The sequence below is a fragment of the Bufo gargarizans genome, chromosome 4, assembly GCF_014858855.1.
Source record: "Bufo gargarizans isolate SCDJY-AF-19 chromosome 4, ASM1485885v1, whole genome shotgun sequence".
In the NCBI taxonomy this organism is placed as follows: Eukaryota; Metazoa; Chordata; class Amphibia; order Anura; family Bufonidae; genus Bufo; species Bufo gargarizans.
The window spans coordinates 109,413,926-109,435,204 of NC_058083.1; the positions used below are offsets into that span (position 1 = coordinate 109,413,926).

General features: G+C 43.0%; 1 protein-coding gene across 4 annotated transcripts in view; it reads right to left on the minus strand.

Annotated features, from left to right (window-relative positions):
* The window catches only part of KIF1A (kinesin family member 1A), a 123,561-nt gene extending 103,354 nt beyond the window's left edge, over positions 1–20,207 (minus strand). For all 4 annotated transcript variants that reach the window (XM_044288680.1, XM_044288678.1, XM_044288677.1 and 1 more), the window contains exons 1-5: positions 20,102–20,207; positions 15,190–15,266; positions 11,873–12,052; positions 9,444–9,509; positions 1,732–1,910 (exon numbers count right to left, since the gene is read on the minus strand). In XM_044288680.1, coding sequence (XP_044144615.1) covers positions 1,732–1,910; positions 9,444–9,509; positions 11,873–12,052; positions 15,190–15,266; positions 20,102–20,207 — 608 coding nt within the window. The remainder of the gene's footprint in view (positions 1–1,731; positions 1,911–9,443; positions 9,510–11,872; positions 12,053–15,189; positions 15,267–20,101) is intronic.
* Between the last annotated feature and the right edge of the window lie 1,072 nt (positions 20,208–21,279).

Sequence of the window (21,279 nt, forward strand, 5' to 3'; positions counted from 1 at the left end):
TACAGGGAGATGGACCCCTGTGTCTGATATTGATGACCTGTCCTTAGGATAGTTCATCAATTTTATTCCACTGCACAAGCCCTTTAATTATGGGGCAACCCCTCTAAAGAGGACCTTTCATTTAAATGTGCTTGCATAAATGAGTAGTGCCTATAAAACAGAGGAAAATGAAGAAATGCTGCAGTCTGTCTATCGTAGCCTTTGTGTGAAACTCATGCTGTGAGGAAGGAAGCCATCTTTTTGGTCAGAGCACACATAACACTTCTCCAGCGCCATACTATGAGCCCATTGCATGGACCAATACAGGGCAATAAGTGGGAGCAAACTGTTCATTCCTGATCATTACCAGCTTGCTCAGCTACATTTACAGGCAGCAATCATCTCCATGTAGATTCACTGTTTGCCAGCAGCACATTCCTCTTTATACAGAATGATGTGCTGCTGACAAACAATGATTTTATACAGGACAATTTTTGAGATCGAGCATTTGTGCACTCATTCTGGATACTTGGCCCAATAATCTGCCAACACCCAGCACCCCCGCCAATCAGCGGTTCCAGAGTAGCTCCAATGCTAGGAGTCGAGACTAGAATTTCAACTACACAGCTCCATCCATTGTGTAGTGGACAGAGCTGGTAATTGCAGTACTGCTTTCGCTGAAGTGAATGAGAACAGAGCTGCAGTTAGCAGCTCTGTCCACTATACAATGTACAGAGCTGCGTAGTTTCGGTACCAACTTCTGTGACCAGTGCTTGGAGAGGAAGACTCTGCCAGCCTTCATGAGTGACCAGAAGAAGGCCCTAAGATGCGGGTGCTGAGCCACAGACAATGAGCCACCAGCTCTGTGACCAAGAGGCAACCCGGACTACTGAGATACAGATCATGGGCCTCCAGCCTTCGGCCAGGGTACCAGCCTTCTAAGAGAGAGGGACCGCTAGCTCAGGCCTTTCCTCAGCATCAAACCCTTCCTCTGCCAAGGAGGAGACTAGAGGAGCCAGCCCTATGCCTCGCCTGTATTGTTTTGTACCTAAATTTCTCCAGTAAAGAAGCACACTGCTTGACTGCAGACCCGGACTCCCTGGACTTATTTCCCATTGGTGTGCACTAGGTCTTACCATCTCTTCCGGAGGCCAGCAACATGTGGTAACACCTTGACGGTGTCTGGGGGACCCAGCATAGCATTGGGGCCACCTTAAACCCTGTCACTGCACATCTCCAAAAAACTTCATGCAGATGTTAAGGTGCAATTACACCATGTTGCCTAGTAGACAATTATCAGGAAGGGAGCGTTCCTTCCCCACAATTGCCTGCTCATCACCAATCACCTCCACTGTTCAGGGACAAGCAATTGATACTGCAATCTCTCATCCTCGTACAAATTAACTGTTTCTGGGCAGCAGATCACCATGTACACAGCAGAAATTGCTGCCCAGAAATGATGATTTAGTTGTCTGCACCTCAGATCATGTCACCCGATGAATGAGAGTCTTGCTTATTCATCGGGTGATCTGCAGCACCTTTACACGGGCAGATTACAGAGAACGCTCATTCGTATGAACGTTCGTTCCTCATAATCTGGGAAGAGTAAGTGAAGCATTGCACTCTATGGATTAAGACTGATGGTCCCTTTGGTTGCAGACTGTAGGTTTAGTGAAGATCACCCCATTGTCATCTTTTGAACAAGGCAGAGGTATTAACCACATCATTCAGATAGTGCTACAAGCAGAGTACCTGGCTTTATTGCCTGAGTCCATTAGATATTGAATGTCTTGGTAGGAGGTGACAGCCAACTTTGACAAGTCTTCCACATAAGGTCCTAGGAGTGGGTGCTCACGGACACGAAGATTCCCCTTATTCTTTGGATTTAAGAGGTCTCTGACACGCTCACAGTATATCTCCATATAACTGACCTAAGATGCAGTGGAATAAAAATAAGTATTCTTCAGGGAAATGAAACTCAACCAAAAAGAGACAATTCAAAGTAAAGCACAACAAAGTACTTTGGATGCCTAGCAAAATAGGCTAGATATGTATAATATTAGAAAGTAATACTATGTTATAAAAGCAGTACATTTACCTATATTGTCTATATAGCACCAACATATTCCATGGGGCTGAACACACATTGTAATCTTCTATCTATCTATCTATCTATCTATCTATCTATCTATCTATCTATCTATCTATCTATCTATCTTTTGATCTTGGTAACTGCTTTACTTGGTTGTCTATTGTCTTCAATACTAAATACTAATATTAAATTTCCCCTGCATATGAAATGTGGACATATTTGCATCTTCACTGAAAAGGAGGTGTCCTTTAAACGAGGGGTGCACTACTTTTACTGGTTGGGGGCCACATTGTCAGCCTGAACCAATTCCAAGGGCCAAAAATAAAACTTAAAGGGGTATTACCAACTGAAATACTGTATTTATAGCATATTGAACATACAGTATATATCATATATACATTTATCCTATTAAACCCTCAGGGGCTTAATATGAGAAAAGAACGCATGAACTTTTATTAGTTTTTTTGTTTTGTTTTGAGCCCCTATTCTTCTTTGTCATTCAATTAATGCCAAATATGTTTGGTTACAGACTGAAAGAGATGATATACTAACAAATTGATTTTATTGTCTGAACCCTTTTAATACTGTTCACACATTTCGTATTGTATATAAATTTTGAAATGTGAATATTATTATATTTATGGTATACTTTTGATACACATATTTATGTAGATGTTCAGAACAACAAATACATGATGTGGTTTTTGAAGTAATTTTATTTTATGTTTTTTTGTGGTGAGTTAATGTGGCCAGCATCCATAAGGGTTAAATTGGAATGTTTTACATTCTTGCCCTCACCATTAGTAGGTGGAGTTATTTCTCCTTTAAATCCCAATCAGATGTGGTCACATTCAGTTACGATTAAGAACATAATTGTTCGAAATGCGTTAACTGTCTAATTACACTTCTAATGGGAGAATACATGAAAGATACATGTGAGCAGCTACAAGACATAGACATACATATTTGTTACCAGATGGTTGGGGGCGGCACGGAATGGTACAGAGGGCCACAGGTTGTGCACCCCTGCTTTAAACCCTATAAGTGCTTGAAGGTGTCCCAGCTCTGTACACTGTTTTCTACCAGAAACAGCTTGTTAGTGGGGGTGTTGGGCGTTGGACCCCCACTGATCTCATACTGTTGGTCCTGTAAAACCCGTCTACCAGGCCAGCTTGCATACAATACTTTTTTTTTGCTGTGTGGTAAATTAAAATAAATAAACTAATTATAATTGATTTTATTTTTGTATCTGTTGTACTGTATTAGAGACACATCCGACAGTGTTTGGCCTTAATGGGGTTCTTAGGATAGGTCATCAATACCAGATCAGCAGGGTCCAATTCCCATTTGTCAGTGGGAGCGACCGTGCAATAACCAGCTCCATCTATGTAGTTCCAGTGCCATTTTCCTTCTCTGGACCTCCTGCAGAACAGCAGATCAGTAGGGGTGCTGGGAGTAAGACCCCTGCTGTTCTGATATTGAGAGCCTACCCTAAGGATAGGCCATCAGTATGAAAGTCCTAGAGGACCCTTCCAAAAAACTATGTTTTATAGAAGACAGCACACAATTTTCATTTAAAATAACAGTAATCTCTATTCCATTTGCACTATTAAAAGGGTATTTCATTCTTATAAAGTAATGGCATATCAAGAGATTATGGCATCACTATATGACTTGTCGGTGTCCAATAGCCGATATCCCCACTGGCCCTGAGAACAATAGGAATGCAGCACTGGTTTAGTGCTGCTCCCCTTTCTAAGTGCAGCAGCTCTCCCTGCCAATCAGCTCTCCCTGCCAATCAGCTCTCCCTGCCAATCAGCTCTCCCTGCCATACAGCTCTCCCTGCCATACAGCTCTCCCTGCCATACAGCTCTCCCAGCCATTCAGCTCTCCCTGCCATACAGCTCTCCCTGCCATACAGCTCTCCCTGCCATACAGCTCTCCCTGCCATACAGCTCTCCCTGCCATACAGCTCTCCCTGCCATACAGCTCTCCCAGCCATACAGCTCTCCCAGCCATTCAGCTCTCCCTGCCATTCAGCTCTCCCTGCCATTCAGCTCTCCCTGCCATTCAGCTCTCCCAGCCATTCAGCTCTACCTGCCATACAGCTCTCCTTGCCATACAGCTCTCCCTGCCATACAGCTCTCCCTGCCATACAGCTCTCCCTGCCATTCAGCTCTCCCTGCCATTCAGCTCTCCCTGCCATTCAGCTCTCCCTGCCATTCAGCTCTCCCTGCCATTCAGCTCCAGCCCCGTTCACTTGAATTGAGGCATACTGCAGTTTCCTAAACAATGGGCGGCCAGGGTACTGCTGTGAAGGCAGAAATGAGTTAACCACCTCTGGACCGCCTAACGCAGATTCGCGTTCCGGAGGTGGCAGCCCTGCGCACAGTCACGCATATATGCGTCATCTCGCGAGACGCGAGATTTCCTGTGAACGCGCGCACACAGGCGCGCGCGCTCACAGGAACGGAAGGTAAGCGAGTGGATCTCCAGCCTGCCAGCGGCGATCGCTCGCTGGCAGGCTGGAGATCCGAATTTTTTAACCCCTAACAGGTATATTAGACGCTGTTTTCATAACAGCGTCTAATATACCTCCTACCTGGTCCTCTGGTGGTCCCTTTTGTTAGGATCGACCACCAGAGGACTCAGGTAGGTCAGTACAGTCGCACCAAACACCACACTACACTACACTACACTACACCCCCCCCCGTCACTTATTAACCCCTTATAAACCCCTGATCACCCATGATCACCCCATATAAACTCCCTGATCACCCCCCTGTCATTGATCACCGCCCTGTCATTGATCACCCCCCTGTCAGGCTCCGTTCAGACGTCCGTATGATTTTTACGGATCCACGGATACATGGATCGGATCCGCAAAACACATACGAACGTCTAAATGGAGCCTTACAGGGGGGTGATCAATGACAGGCGGGTGATCATCCATATACACTCCCTGATCACCCCCTGTCATTGATCACCCCCCTGTCATTGATCACCCCCCTGTAAGGCTCCATTCAGATGTCCGCATGATTTTTACGGATCCATGGATACATGGATCGGATCCGCAAAACACATGCGGACGTCTGAATGGAGCCTTACAGGGGGGTGATCAATGACAGGCGGGTGATCACCCATATACACTCCCTGATCACCCCCTGTCATTGATCACCCCCCTGTCATTGATCACCCCCCTGTAAGGCTCCATTCAGACGTCCGCATGATTTTTACGGATCCATGGATACATGGATCGGATCCGCAAAACACATGCGGACGTTTGAATGGAGCCTTACAGGGGGTGATCAATGACAGGCGGGTGATCACCCATATACACTCCCTGATCACCCCCCTGTCATTGATCACCCCCCTGTAAGGCTCCATTCAGACGTCCGCATGTGTTTTGTGGATCCGATCCATGTATCCATGGATCCGTAAAAATCATGCGGATGTCTGAATGGAGCCTTACAGGGGGGGTGATCAGTGACAGGGGGGTGATCACCCTGATCACCCTGATCACCCCCTGTCATTGATAACCCCCCTGTAAGGCTCCATTCAGACGTCCGCATGTGTTTTGTGGATCCGATCCATGTATCCATGGATCTGTAAAAAATCATGCGGATGTCTGAATGGAGCCTTACAGGGGGGGTGATCAGTGACAGGGGGGTGATCACCCTGATCACCCCCTGTCATTGATAACCCCCCTGTAAGGCTCCATTCAGACGTCCGCATGTGTTTTGTGGATCCGATCCATGTATCCATGGATCCGTAAAAAATCATGCGGATGTCTGAATGGAGCCTTACAGGGGGGGTGATCAGTGACAGGGGGGTGATCACCCTGATCACCCCCTGTCATTGATAACCCCCCTGTAAGGCTCCATTCAGACGTCCGCATGTGTTTTGTGGATCCGATCCATGTATCCATGGATCCGTAAAAAATCATGCGGATGTCTGAATGGATCCTTACAGGGGGGGTGATCAGTGACAGGGGGGTGATCACCCTGATCACCCCCTGTCATTGATAACCCCCCTGTAAGGCTCCATTCAGACGTCCGCATGTGTTTTGTGGATCCGATCCATGTATCCATGGATCCGTAAAAAATCATGCGGATGTCTGAATGGAGCCTTACAGGGGGGGTGATCAGTGACAGGGGGGTGATCACCCTGATCACCCCCTGTCATTGATAACCCCCCTGTAAGGCTCCATTCAGACGTCCGCATGTGTTTTGTGGATCCGATCCATGTATCCATGGATCCGTAAAAAATCATGCGGATGTCTGAATGGAGCCTTACAGGGGGGGTGATCAGTGACAGGGGGGTGATCACCCTGATCACCCTGATCACCCCCTGTCATTGACAACCCCCCTGTAAGGCTCCATTCAGACGTCCGCATGTGTTTTGTGGATCCGATCCATGTATCCATGGATCCGTAAAAAATCATGCGGATGTCTGAATGGAGCCTTACAGGGGGGGTGATCAGTGACAGGGGGGTGATCACCCTGATCACCCCCTGTCATTGATAACCCCCCTGTAAGGCTCCATTCAGACGTCCGCATGTGTTTTGTGGATCCGATCCATGTATCCATGGATCCGTAAAAAATCATGCGGATGTCTGAATGGAGCCTTACAGGGGGGGTGATCAGTGACAGGGGGGTGATCCGGGAGTCTATATGGGTGATTACCCCCCTGTCATTGATCACCCCCCTGTCATTGATCACCCCCCCTGTCATTGATCACCCCCCCTGTCATTGATCACCCCCCCCCCCCCTGTAAGGCTCCATTCAGACATTTTTTTTGGCACAAGTTAGCGGAAATTTTTTGTTTGTTTTTGTTTTTGTTTTTTCTTACTAAGTCTCATATTCTACTAACTTGTGTCAAAAAATAAAATCTCACATGGACGCACCATACCCCTCACGGAATCCAAATGCGTAAACATTTTTAGACATTTATATTCCAGACTTCTTCTCACGCTTTAGGGCCCCTAAAAAGCCAGGGCAGTATAAATACCCCACATTTCCATTTCGGAAAGAAGACACCCCAAGGTATTCGCTGAGGGGCATATTGAGTCCATGAAAGATTGAAATTTTTGTCCTAAGTTAGCGGAAAGTGAGACTTTGTGAGGAAAAAAAAAAAATAATCTATTTCCGCTAACTTATGCAAAAAATAAAAAATTTCTAGGAACTCGCCAGGCCCCTCATTGAATACCTTGGGGTGTCTTCTTTCCAAAGTGGGGTCACATGTGGGGTATTTATACTGCCCTGGCTTTTTAGGGGCCCGAAAGTGTGAGAAGAAGTCTGGGATCCAAATGTCTAAAAATGCCCTCCTAAAAGGAATTTGGGCCCCTTTGCGCATCTAGGCTGCAAAAAAGTGTCACACATCTGGTATCGCCGTACTCAGGAGAAGTTGGGGAATGTGTTTTGGGGTGTCATTTTACATATACCCATGCTGGGTGAGAAAAATATCTTGGTCAAATGCCAACTTTGTATAAAAAAATAGGAAAAGTTGTCTTTTGCCAACATATTTCTCTCACCCAGCATGGTTATATGTAAAATGGCACCCCAAAACACATTCTCCAACTTCTCCTGAGTACGGCGATACCAGATGTGTCACACTTTTTTGCTGCCAAGGTGGGCAAAGGGGCACATATTCCAAAGTGCACCTTTCAGATTTTGCAGGCCATTTTTTACACATTTTGATTGCAAGGTTCTTCTCACACATTTGGGCCCCTAAATTGCCAGGGCAGTATAACTACGCCACAAGTGACCCCATTTTGGAAAGAAGACACCCCAAGGTATTCCGTGAGGGGCACGGCGAGTTCCTAGAATTTTTTATTTTTTGTCACAAGTTAGCGGAAAATTATGATTTTTCTTTTTTTTTCTTTTTTCCTTACAAAGTCTCATATTCCACTAACTTGCGACAAAAAATAAAAGATTCTAGGAACTCGCCATGCCCCTCACGGAATACCTTGGGGTGTCTTCTTTCCAAAATGGGGTCACTTGTGGCGTAGTTATACTGCCCTGGCAATTTAGGGGCCCAAATGTGTGAGAAGAACTTTGCAATCAAAATGTGTAAAAAATGCCCTGCAAAATCCGAAAGGTGCACTTTGGAATATGTGCCCCTTTGCCCACCTTGGCAGCAAAAAAGTGTCACACATCTGGTATCGCCGTACTCAGGAGAAGTTGGGGAATGTGTTTTGGGGTGTCATTTTACATATACCCATGCTGGGTGAGAAAAATATCTTGGTCAAATGCCAACTTTGTATAAAAAAAATTGGAAAAGTTGTCTTTTGCCAAGATATTTCTCTCATCCAGCATGGGTATATGTAAAATGACACCCCAAAACACATTCCCCAACTTCTCCTGAGTACAGCGATACCAGATGTGTGACACTTTTTTGCTGCCAAGGTGGGCAAAGGGGCACATATTCCAAAGTGCACCTTTTGGATTTCACCGGTCATTTTTTACACATTTTGATTGCAAAGTTCTTCTCACACATTTGGGCCCCTAAATTGCCAGGGCAGTATAACTACGCCACAAGTGACCCCATTTTGGAAAGAAGACACCCCAAGGTATTCCGTAAGGGGCATGGCGAGTTCCTAGAATTTTTTATTTTTTGTCGCAAGTTAGTGGAATATGAGACTTTGTAAGAAAAAATAAAAAATAAAAAATCATCATCATTTTCCGCTAACTTGTGACAAAAAATAAAAAGTTCTATGAACTCACTATGCCCATCAGCGAATACCTTAGGGTGTCTACTTTCCGAAATGGGGTCATTTGTGGGGGTTTTCTACTGTTTGGGCATTGTAGAACCTCAGGAAACATGACAGATGCTCAGAAAGTCAGAGCTGTTTCAAAAAGCGGAAATTCACATTTTTGTACCATAGTTTGTAAATGCTATAACTTTTACCCAAACCATTTTTTTTTTTTGCCCAAACATTTTTTTTTTATCAAAGACATGTAGAACAATAAATTTGGCGAAAAATTTATATATGGATGTAGTTTTTTTTGCAAAATTTTACAGCTGAAAGTGAAAAATGTCATTTTTTTGCAAAAAAATCGTTACATTTTGATTAATAACAAAAAATGTCAGCAGCAATAAAATACCACCAAATGAAAGCTCCATTAGTGAGAAGAAAAGGAGGTAAAATTCATTTGGGTGGTAAGTTGCATGACCGAGCGATAAACGGTGAAAGGAGTGTAGTGCAGAAGTGTAAAAAGTGCTCTGGTCATGAAGGGGGTTTCACCTAGCGGGGCTGAAGTGGTTAAGGAGATGCTGATAAAGGAACAGCATTTTCTACCAATATGTTTTCACTTTATAGCCTTCCTCTCAAATTCGGATTAAATGTATAGAGACTGATGAGAACACATACCTCCACAGAATAAGACATGTTGTCATTTGTCGTGTCACTGATCCGTGAAAAGAGGTCTTCACAAAGCTGAAACACAAAGGTTTAATGATGTCACTTAGTTATTTGTCACTATATATATATATATATTATGCATGTATGATTAAACCTATCACTGAGACCATCAAGTCACAGTCATCAAGAGGTTAACACTTTACAGACAGTGTAGGGTTAATTAATAATTAACAGACACAGTGGATATCTTGAATATTTTATAGACTGTGAGGCGTCAATGAATAATTCAGCGAGTGAGGGGTTAAACAGATTAAAAGCAGCAAGTTAACCCCCGCTTAGACAGTGATCCCTCAAAACCATGCGGCATACCTTTGACATAAACCGCGCAGTCATTTTCTGTATGTAATGTCATTATTATAATGGCAGGAAATGGAGGTTGCAAGCGCACTGCTATTTAATGGAAAATTTCAAAGACCATAAATGTCACCGGGGCCCGAGAGTATAATGACCAGACGTGAATGACAGCAGTGCATCACAGCATGACGTCCATCTCCTTAGATAACCTTATAGCAGGACGCATCCTTCTAGTGTGATACGACAGGCTGACTGTCCCTAAGACATTTGTTGTATAGGTAAAGAGAATTAGATCAATTCGAGTGCCGTTACTGCACCGTCCACATTCACGCTTCTGTATTTCATCAGTGTTTTACACCCCTTTTTTTTAACTAAAGCCAAGAGTGGATAATGGAAAGATTCTAAGTTTTATCTGTTTTAATTTCAAATTTGGCTTTAAAAATATATTAAAAACACTGATCAAAAACACAAGTATGAGAGAGGCCTTAGGGTGCAACCCCATGGTGCAACTGGCCAAGCCACACCCACCAGCAGCAACTAATGGCTGCAGAATTTTGCGGTAAAGGGTGCTGCAGGTGGGCGTGGGTTAGCCATTTGTGGCCAGCTGCACCACTGGCTTGTACCTTTATTGTAGATACTGTGGTTAAAGGAGTTGTCCAGGTTAGAACACCCATACTCTATTATGGATCTTCATATCTTGGTGAAGAACAGTTACAAAGAGCATCTCTCACTCTGGAGGACCTCCCCTGTCCTGTATTACACAGGCAAACCAGTGGTTTGAATGGACACTGTGCAATGTCTTATTGTCCTTGTAGTGGCCCGGACTTCCTGGCCAGAACTTCCTACAAATTACAGCTCATCATTGAGGGTTCCTGCAGAAAGACACTTTGTGATTAGCTTATTGTCTATTCTAACAATTAAGCACTGTCCAAAAAGGACAAAGGATAGACCTTAGAATAACCACTCTAGTTTCAGCAAAATAGTATTAACAATGATCGGTAATATATATAGGGCTATACTCAAATGGCATTGACCAAATGTGTTAATGGGGGTTTTCTGGGACTTTTATATCCTATAAAAGTATCAGAAAAACCCTTTAATTAATTTACAGGGCTAACGGTTTGCAGTGAGTCATTTTGGTTCTAATCAGATGGACATTGTCATGGTAGGATTTTTATATCCAACCAATTGTCTGTGATACTCCAAATTATTAGATTTTCTCTATCAGTTAGAGTATATGACTGGTCATGAAAAGAATCACACATAGACAGGACATGTGGGATACCTATTCTGGTCCTTCCTCCAAAAAGTTCTTCAATTTATAGGGAAAGGTCATTGGTTTCAAATTAACCAATCCGATTATGCCAACTGTTGTAACAAGAACCTATATACCTCCTTAGGATAACATCTGGAATATATCATGGTGGCTATTAAGCGGGAAACCAGAGGAGTTCTTTTGTCTGTCTGCAGATGAGGTGCTGGCTTATTTAATATAGAGTCATGTCTCAAGGCCTGTTTAAAGAACCGAACATTGACTTCTAGGAAAGCGGCCTTACATCTGGTGGCATTAGAGGCAGAGCTTGTTAAGAGCTTATTTGCATCCCTTTCTTCCCAGAATTCCAGAGGAGCACGTATGGCCTATAAGTCTCCTCACGCCGATTAAGGCACTCTCCCCCCAAGGAGAGTTAGTACCACCCAAATTTTGTCTGGATACATATACCTGAACTCTATATACAGCTTATAGCAGACATTGCATAGTTAGAACATGTGCTTACAAAGAGTATGATTCAGAAACTTACTGAACAGCAGTGTCAAATATTGATATAATATCAATATTTGAAATTATAAATTAACCGTTTTAAATTTTTCCATATCAATATCCAGATAACAAGCTCACATAGATGAAGAGCCTTTGAAGCTGTTCAAAACTGAATATTCAGCATGTGTACCTTAATAGTTGTCTGATATTTAGGTGTAAACTGTGTAATATTTGCATGATAGAAATCTACATCCAGAATTAATGCTGTTGAGAAATAGAGCATACTCTTCCAAGAAAGCTGCTCCTCTTGATATGGTGTTGTTACCTGGGGTATGATTCCTTGTTGGTTTGGCTCCTGTTTGCCCATCATGGTATAAGATTTACCAGCTCCAGTCTGTCCATAGGCGAAAATACACACATTGTATCCTTCAAAGGCATGGAGTAACATCTCCTCCCCAATGTCACGGTAGACCTGTTGTTGCCCGGCGAACTGACTGTCCTCATCCTGTATATGAGATAATTTCATAGTTCATACCTCATATATCAATTTATATACTTGATATCACACAACTACTTGAGTGTGACTGTTGCGTAACCTTTTTGGGTGCTAAAAAAACACTCTATGATGTCCTCTCCATCTGCTTTCAGCTCATAGTCATAACCAAGCTTCTGTCTCTATGTTGCTATGCTCCAGGTACTTATGGTATCAATCACTCCTGAAATAAATGCTGCTCTCTAGGGCACAATGACTTCAGTGCAGAACTAAATAATTGTGGGGCCTTAACCCCTTGGGTTCAGAAAGTCTGTAAACTAGAGATAGCAGAACTTGCAGATCCTGGGCCCAGCCCAAAATCTGTAATGGGGCCCCCACATCCTATGTGCTTTTTAGAATACAGATGTCTTCTTATGGGGCTGAGAAGTTTTTGGACCCTCTCAGGTTCCTGGGCCCCGTAGCGACTTTTACCTAAGGCAATGCATGTAGTAAGAATGCTAATTGATGCAAGGCCTCACACATAAGTATACATTTCCAATGACATTTATAGAAGTGGATGTATTACAGTGTTGTGTGGCACAACAGGTAAGAACATTTAGAATTTGTGGCAGCTGAAGCCTCGTATATGCATTAAATTGAGCATCCATTGATTTTCACACATTCACATACTTACCTCGCCCGCGGGAAGGCCCCAGACCCACCAGGAAACACCCACTTGTGGATGGGATTTGTATTAACCCCACCCATTTTCGGCCCGGAACAGAGCAAATTTCCCAGGACTGTCTCTGAAAATCAGGCACAGTTCCAGCAAATTTGAGACAGTTGGCAATGCTACAGTTGGCAGTTGCTATGCATTCAGATGGCATGTTATTAAATATACTGTATCCCTATGGAAAGTGTGATGAATAGTGGTGTTGATCACGAATATTCGAATTTCGAATTTTTATCGCGAATATAGGTACATCGAAAATTTGTGAATATTTCGAATATAGTGATATATATTCGTAATTTCGAATATTTGTTTTTTTTTTAAATCAGTACACATGATCCCTCCCTGCTTATAGCCAATGGGAAGGCTGCAGTATATTTGACTTTAGGAGTAGTGTTGTTTGCGAATTTTCGTAATGCAAATTTTTCAACTTACAACTATTAGACAAAGAAGATTATAGCACTATATTAGCTAAATTGTTCTATATTTGTTTTTTTCGAATATTCGCTATATTGCTATATATTCTTGTTTTAGAATATTACGAATATGAAGTTATAGCAATATAGCGAATATAAAAAAAAAATGAATATAGAGCAATTTAGCTAATATAGTGCTATAATCTTCTTTGTCTAATAGTTGTAAGTTGAAAAATTAGCAATAAAAAAGTAGCATTACAAAAATCCGCATTACGAAAATTTGCATATTACACGATCATTACGTTGCCGATTTGAACTTCAGATGAGAAAAAAATTACAACTATTAGACAAAGAAGATTATAGCACTATATTAGCTAAATTGCTCTATATTCATTTTTTTTCCGAATATTCGCTATATTGCTATATATTCTTCTTTTAGAATATTACGAATATTCCAAAAAAAACGAAGTTATAGCAATATAGCGAATATTCGAGAAAAAAAACGAATACAGAGCAAGTTAGCTAATATAGTGGTATAATCTTCTTTGTCTAATAGTTGTAAGTTGAAAAATTCGCAATAAAAAAAGTTGCATTACAAAAATTCGCACTACGAAAATTTGCATATTACACGATCATTACCTTGCCGATTTTTTTAGTAAAAAAAATCTTAGAATATAACGAATATTCGAATTTGCGAATATTCGACGAATATTCTACAAAATATTCGCAAAATATTGCGAATTAGAATATGACCCCTGCCGCTCATCACTAATGAATAGAACAGAGTTATCATCAATACAAAACAGTTGTATATGGATATGTCAATCAAACTTAAGGTATGTACAAAATATTACCACAAGAGTGATCAACTAGAGCTGAAACATCACACATAAGATGCAACCAAATAGTATTCATTGGTAAATGTGGACAATTTTGGTGGCATCTATCATCAATCTAATCTCTATGGCCTAAGATCTTATCTGCTGCCTACTGGATCTGCTGACATAAGATGAAAGTATAACATAAAACATAAATATAGGATGGGAGATATTTCTTGGCAGAGCTAGCCAGTCTTCTCCTCTCATCCTGGTAGGAGAAATATTATAATGGTAGGACTAGATGTCGTCACCACTGGTCGAGAAGTATTTGCGATATGGCAGAAGACTACATGGCCATACAAGCGCAGAAATTTTCAGTTCCGTTGTATTGCCAATCGCTTCCCTATTGTTAATGGCCATACAGTTTTGCACACAGTCATTAAGGGGTTAGTAACACATAATGGCTGACAGACAGAACTGCATGAAAACCACATCAGAAAAAATACATGCAGTGTTGCTGCAGTTTTCTAGTCGGTTGCAGACGAAACTCATATATTTAATATGTTTTACCTGTAAAAAATGGACGGCAAAAAAGTTTGTGATTTTTCCCCGATGCAGTGTTAACCGCACCTTAAATGTTATGTGTGAATATACCCTAAAAATAGGCAAGCAATGAATCAGTATCTAATACAGTGGTCCCCAACCAGTGGCTCAGGAGCCACATGTGTCTCACGACACCCTGCTGTGTGACTCACTATGGAAATCCGGAGTTATGACCATATGTACTGACAATTGACATTGTTGCAGAGCTATCCCAGATTAACCACCAATCAGTGCCAACTTGAATGGCATAATACTAGTGCTAAAGGTCACACTAAAAGATTTATCAGCAAATGTTTGCAATTTCATGTTTTTTGTTTATCCGCATTGAAAATTTCTCCCCTTTTTTTTTGAATTGCTTGTTGCTTCCCACCATCACTGAAAGTTCAATGTGGCCCACAGCATACAAAAGGTTGGGGACCTCCGATCTAATAGAAAACAGCCATGGCTTCCATGACTGAGCAGGTTTTGGCTGCCCGTCAGCTGCCACCTCTGGTCCTACCAATGCCGTCCTTTGTATTGGCTGTGCTACTGATCAGTAATTCTAAGTTTGCAGTTATGTGAATGTTCAGTAGTCCTGTTGAGATTCAGATTTTCATTACTCACGGAAGTATGGGACCAGTACGAGTAGTCAAAACTGAAGCATTTCGGAGATTCTTTTGGCTGTTTGGGGTTGATAATTGCTGCAAGGAAAATGAAAAAGGAACAATTAAATAAAAGCGATTTACAGGATAGATAAGTGTTCAACCAGCTGATTGCACAAGGGGTAAATATTATGTCACTGGTCATCGCTGCTCTGAGCAGAGAGTGCCTACAACACCCATCATCTCTTCTATGGATAGATGATTAATGTTTTTCATGGGATAACCCCTTTAATAACTTATTTATGACTGGTACTTGATTGGTCACCAAATAGGAGAACTAGTAAAAGCTGCTTGGGTCAGTATTTAAAGAGAGTGTGTCAGCACTATCTCTCTGACAGCACTACATAGGGGAGCACAGTATAAGCATAACTGTGGGGTAGCTTTTCTCATCAGGAGTAGTGCAAATATTAAGTTTTTTACTGCCTGTATTTTTTGCACTCAGTATACATACACTCACCTAAAGAATTATTAGGAACACCATTATTTGGACCCCTTTTGCCTTCAGAACTGCCTTAATTCTACGTGGCATTGATTCAACAAGGTGCTGATAGCATTCTTTAGAAATGTTGGCCCATATTGATAGGATAGCATCTTGCAGTTGATGGAGATTTGAGGGATGCACATCCAGGGCACGAAGCTCCCGTTCCACCACATCCCAAAGATGCTCTATTGGGTTGAGATCTGGTGACTGTGGGGGCCATTTTAGTACAGTGAACTCATTGTCATGTTCAAGAAACCAATTTGAAATGATTCGAGCTTTGTGACATGGTGTATTATCCTGCTGGAAGTAGCCATCAGAGGATGGGTACATGGTGGTCATGAAGGGATGGACATGGTCAGAAACAATGCTCAGGTAGCCCGTGGCATTTAAACGATGGCCAATTGGCACTAAGGGGCCTAAAGTGTGCCCAGAAAACATCCCCACACCATTACACCACCACCACCAGCCTGCACAGTGGTAACAAGGCATGATGGATACATGTTCTCATTCTGTTTACACCAAATTCGGACTCTACCATTTGAATGTCTCAACAGAAATCGAGACTCATCAGACCAGGCAATATTTTTCCAGTCTTCAACAGTCCAATTTTGGTGAGCTCGTGCAAATTGTAGCCTCTTTATCCTATTTGTAGTGGAGATGAGTGGTACCCGGTGGGGTCTTCTGCTGTTGTAGCCCATCCGCCTCAAGGTTGTGTGTGTTGTGGCTTCACAAATGCTTTGCTGCATACCTCGGTTGTAACGAGTGGTTATTTCAGTCAACGTTGCTCTTCTATCAGCTTGAATCAGTCGGCCCATTCTCCTCTGACCTCTAGCATCAACAAGGCATTTTCGCCCACAGCACTGCCGCATACTGGATGTTTTTCCCTTTTCACACCATTCTTTGTAGACCCTAGAAATGGTTGTGCGTGAAAATCCCAGTAACTGAGCAGATTGTGAAATACTCAGACTGGCCCGTCTGGCACCAACAACCATGCCACGCTCAAAATTGCTTAAATCACCTTTCTTTCCCATTCTGACATTCAATTTGGAGTTCAGGAGATTGTCTTGACCAGGACCACAACCCTAAATGCATTGAAGCAACTGCCATGTGATTGGTTGACTAGATAATCGCATTAATGAGAAATAGAACAGGTGTTCCTAATAATTCTTTAGGTGAGTGTATACTGAGCATCGGTAAAGGGAGGAGGAGACGCCAGGGTTTCTCAATGGCCGTCTCCTTCTCCCTGGCTGTGACGCTCTCCGCTGTGATTGGACCGCGGCACAGCCAGGGAGAAGGAGCGCAGGAGCAATATTTAAAAAAATCAGGCAGGGTGGCAGCATCAGCATGGTTTTATATTAATTGAGATAAATACCTTTACTTGCGGGGTACCCCCCGTACCCTGCAAGTAAAGGTATTTATCTCAATTAATATAAAACCATGAAAGGTCCTCTTTAAACTGTAAAGTGGCAAAGAAAATATAACAACTGTGTCACATACTGTACATGAAAATAACATACACTGTATCTACTTTCCTAATTTGTTTAACCTGCAAGAATCCAATTCCTAAACTAGTTCTGTCCCTGAACTGATCTGGTTTTTATTCTGCGCTCATGCACCAGCTGACAGTGGGTGTCCTTCACTCGCCTCCTCTGCTCAACAGTAGGGGATTATGTGGGCACAGAGTCTCCCTTTGTTCAGTCAGGAAAACAGTGCGCCGTCAGCATGTACTGACTGATGCCAAATCCCACTGACACCACAATGAAACAAGAGTCAAAAGAGCGAGCCAAGGGGCACAGGAAAAAGAAAGGGTCGTAGCAGAATAAAATAACATCACCGGCCATCAGGGAACAGTCTAAACCCTACGTTTCATCAAATGGTCCTTGGCTTCCCAGACATAAGCACCCACTAGAGGGCCACACAGCTACAACGGCATGGCATTTTTATGGCATAACAGATTCCCCCAGCCACTTATTTAGAAGTAATAAGTCACTTGCACAGAGATAGTTGCATCTTCATTACCAACGAGAAACATGAAGAAAAGCCACCTTACATGGTGAATTGCTCTTTACTAGTCTATTGACTTTTCCTCTCTGTCACACTGCTCAATATTTTCTGTATACCTTTGCATTCCTCAGTAGGTAGTCAGAGAAGTGGATGCCTTCTTAGTTTGCATTCTCAGTTATCTAAAGTGGACCATACATATTAGATAGAAGCCTGTCTTGGTTAAATCAATATTTGGAAGGAAATATTATGCTATCAGTTGTCCATGATACCTGCCCTGATGCCCAGCACTTGGTTATGCTGAATTTCCTTAAGCAATCTTCATTTAGAATTCTCAGTGGAACATCATTTTCATTGCATTTTTTGGATGCTTTTTATGTAAAAAAACATTGCATTTATGGTCCCCTTGCCCATCTATAAGAAGACTGTGTTGAAAATGTTTTACTGGGACTACAATGAATAACAAGAACATTTCTGAACTATAAAGAAAATCAGTAGATATGTCAGAATGCAAGCACCCCACCAGTCATTCACAGGTCCTCTACGAGGAAGGAGGAAGCAATTTCCCCAAAAATTACATTTTTATTATTCCAACATTTTAGTGCATCTTTCGCGATATGGCCCATTGACCATCACCTTGGGGAGATCTTACAGGCATGGTAGGGAATGTTTTCCCTCTCCCTTGTGCTGATCTACAATGTTAATTTTTTATCATAAAAAAGATATGGGAGAGTGGTTCTCCCTAACGGGATACAAAAAGGCCCTAAGATGTTAGAAAAATAAGAAATGGGAGTTCTTTAGATTATGCATCTTTACTCAAGATGTTTTTTGGTGCAAATGAATGACCTGACATACACCTGTGTTTTATATAATACATACAGGCAGCACAACTGCTTGTTCTACTTGAGGTTATCTATTGTTTTAACAGGCTTTACTCCTATGGTTATTCTTACAGGGGATGTGTCACAAAACATTCTACCTTTTTCAAACCAGCATCTGGATCTGAATATTTTTGTAATTGCATGTAATTGAACATTTAATATAGCCAGTGAGTTATTCAATAAAATTTATCTGTATAGCGCCACCTGCTGTTTGTTCTTTTGCTTATTTTTTGTCTGTGTCAGGCTACTTTCACACTAGCGTTCGTCGGTCCGCTCGTGAGCTCCGTTTGAAGGGGCTCACGAGCGGACCCGAACGCAGCCGTCCAGCCCTGATGCAGTCTGAATGGAGCGGATCCGCTCAGACTGCATCAGTCTGGTGGCGTTCAGCCTCCGCTCCGCTCGCCTCCGCACGGACAGGCGGACAGCTGAACGCTGCTTGCAGCGTTCGGGTGTCCGCCTGGCCGTGCGGAGGCGTGCGGATCCGTCCAGACTTACAATGTAAGTCAATGGGGACGGATCCGTTTGAAGATGCCACAATATGGCTCAATCTTCAGGCGGATCCGTCCCCCATTGACTTTACATTGAAAGTCTGGACGGATCCGTACGAGGCTATTTTCACACTTAGCTGTTATATGCTAAAATAATGCAGACGGATCCGTTCTGAACGGAGCCTCCGTCTGCATTATTATGATCGGATCCGTTCAGAACGGATCCGATCGAACGCTAGTGTGAAAGTAGCCTCACTGAGCTGGTCGAACGTGATCAGTTTAAATCTTCAACTATCACCAGCAATATGTTCTGTTAGAAGCTGTGTCAGTAAGGCCTCCCGTGGCCGTGCTTCACGAACATCGACCATGGGGCAGCCGCAGCAGATCGCGGACGCAGCGGATCACTTTAATGGGTCCGTAATCCGCCCGTTCCGCAATCCGCCCGTTCCGCAAAAAGATAGGACATGTTCTATCTTTTTGCGGAACGGAAGTACGGGACGAAACCCCACGGAAGCGCTCTGTAGTGCTTCCGTAGAGTTCAGTTCCGTGCTTCCATTTCCGCACCATTCCACATCTCCAGATTTGCGGACCCATTCAAGTCAATCGGTCCGCATCCGTGATGGGGAATGCACACGGAACGGTGCCCGTATATTGCGGTTCCGCATATGCAGTCTGCAATACGGCAAAGGGACACCTACGGTCGTGTGCAGGAGGCCTAACAGAGAGAGCTGCAGCAGAAACTACATGACCCCTGAGCTGCTAGGCTGAAGAGAATTTAACAGAACAACTAGAGCAATGAATGGGGAGATCTCTGGACCCACGTGAGGTACAGGACTGGTTCTAGCTTTGTTAGAAAGATATTGTCATGTACATACTATATGATGTCTGATTTTAATTTTTTACATCAATCATGGGATAACCTCTTTTACTGTTTTTAAATAAAAATTTACCTAGAAATCAATATGCACAAATGTTGATTTGAATGAATGGATCTATCTCCTATTGTCATAACACGGTACTTACTGGTTGTGTTTCCAGACATCTGGATGATGCATTTTGAATCTTTTCCAATTTCACGTGAGTTGAATGGCCGCACTCTGACTGCGACCTTCACTGATGCTCCCGCCATTTCCTGAAAGAAAAGAAACAGCATGAGCCTGATTCATACTGTATGTTATAAACTACACCGTGGACCGGATATATCTTAAAATATAAAACATTACTTTTACTAAATATGGAATAAAAATCACTATAGAGAAAGAAACAGTGAGTGTGCTAAAAATACTAGATCCTAATCGACACACCTAGAAAGTTGTCTAAGAAACATAATAGATTCAATCTTACCACCTCCAGACGTATGAACCATAGAACAGCAAACGGTGTGTGATTGAAATGTATCCTCCAATACAGTGGCAAGAGGATATTGGTGACTGGCGCTCTGGTTGTTAGGGATTTAGCATTGTAATTGTCACGGTGGGGAGTGGGGGAAACCCCCCACCGTGCGGTGTCAAAGGGTAAAAGGGGATCAGCCTGGCCAAAATGGAGTAATAAGGGAGCAGGTCACCTCCTACAACATCCCTAATCCTCTCCCTGACTCCTCACCGTATGAGCGGACCCCGATGGTAGGGCGACTAATACTCCGGGTACCTAGAGACCCTAAGTCGCCCTGGTATTCCCTCACCAAGGAGCAGGGAAGAGACGACCTGTTCATCCCAGTAATGGAGGGACAGGAGTCTCTATCTGAGGCCAGGCTGCAAGGAGAGGAGAACACATACAGCATAAGGAGATGGCAGGTAAGCGAAACCCATAACACACTTACCTGCCACAGACACACTGACTGAAACCCGTGCACAAGTGCTGCTGTCCACACCAACATTAAAGGACACAGCACACACCACAAACCACACAGGAACCCACGACACCCATAGCTGCAATAAACATGAGACAGGGGAATGTCTAGTAAACATGCTGGACACCAAACACCACCAGACATGTAACACCAAACTAGACATACAAACACCCTGAACATAACCCACTCCATACAAATAGGGACAGGAAGGGAAGGAGACACCGGGATAACATTGATGGCCACAAGGGTGGCCCTCACTGGACAGATGGAACACCCTGGACTGGAGCAGAGCTCCAGCACCAACCACAGCTGAAGTTCAACTAACTCCAGCCAGGAAACCACATAAGATATA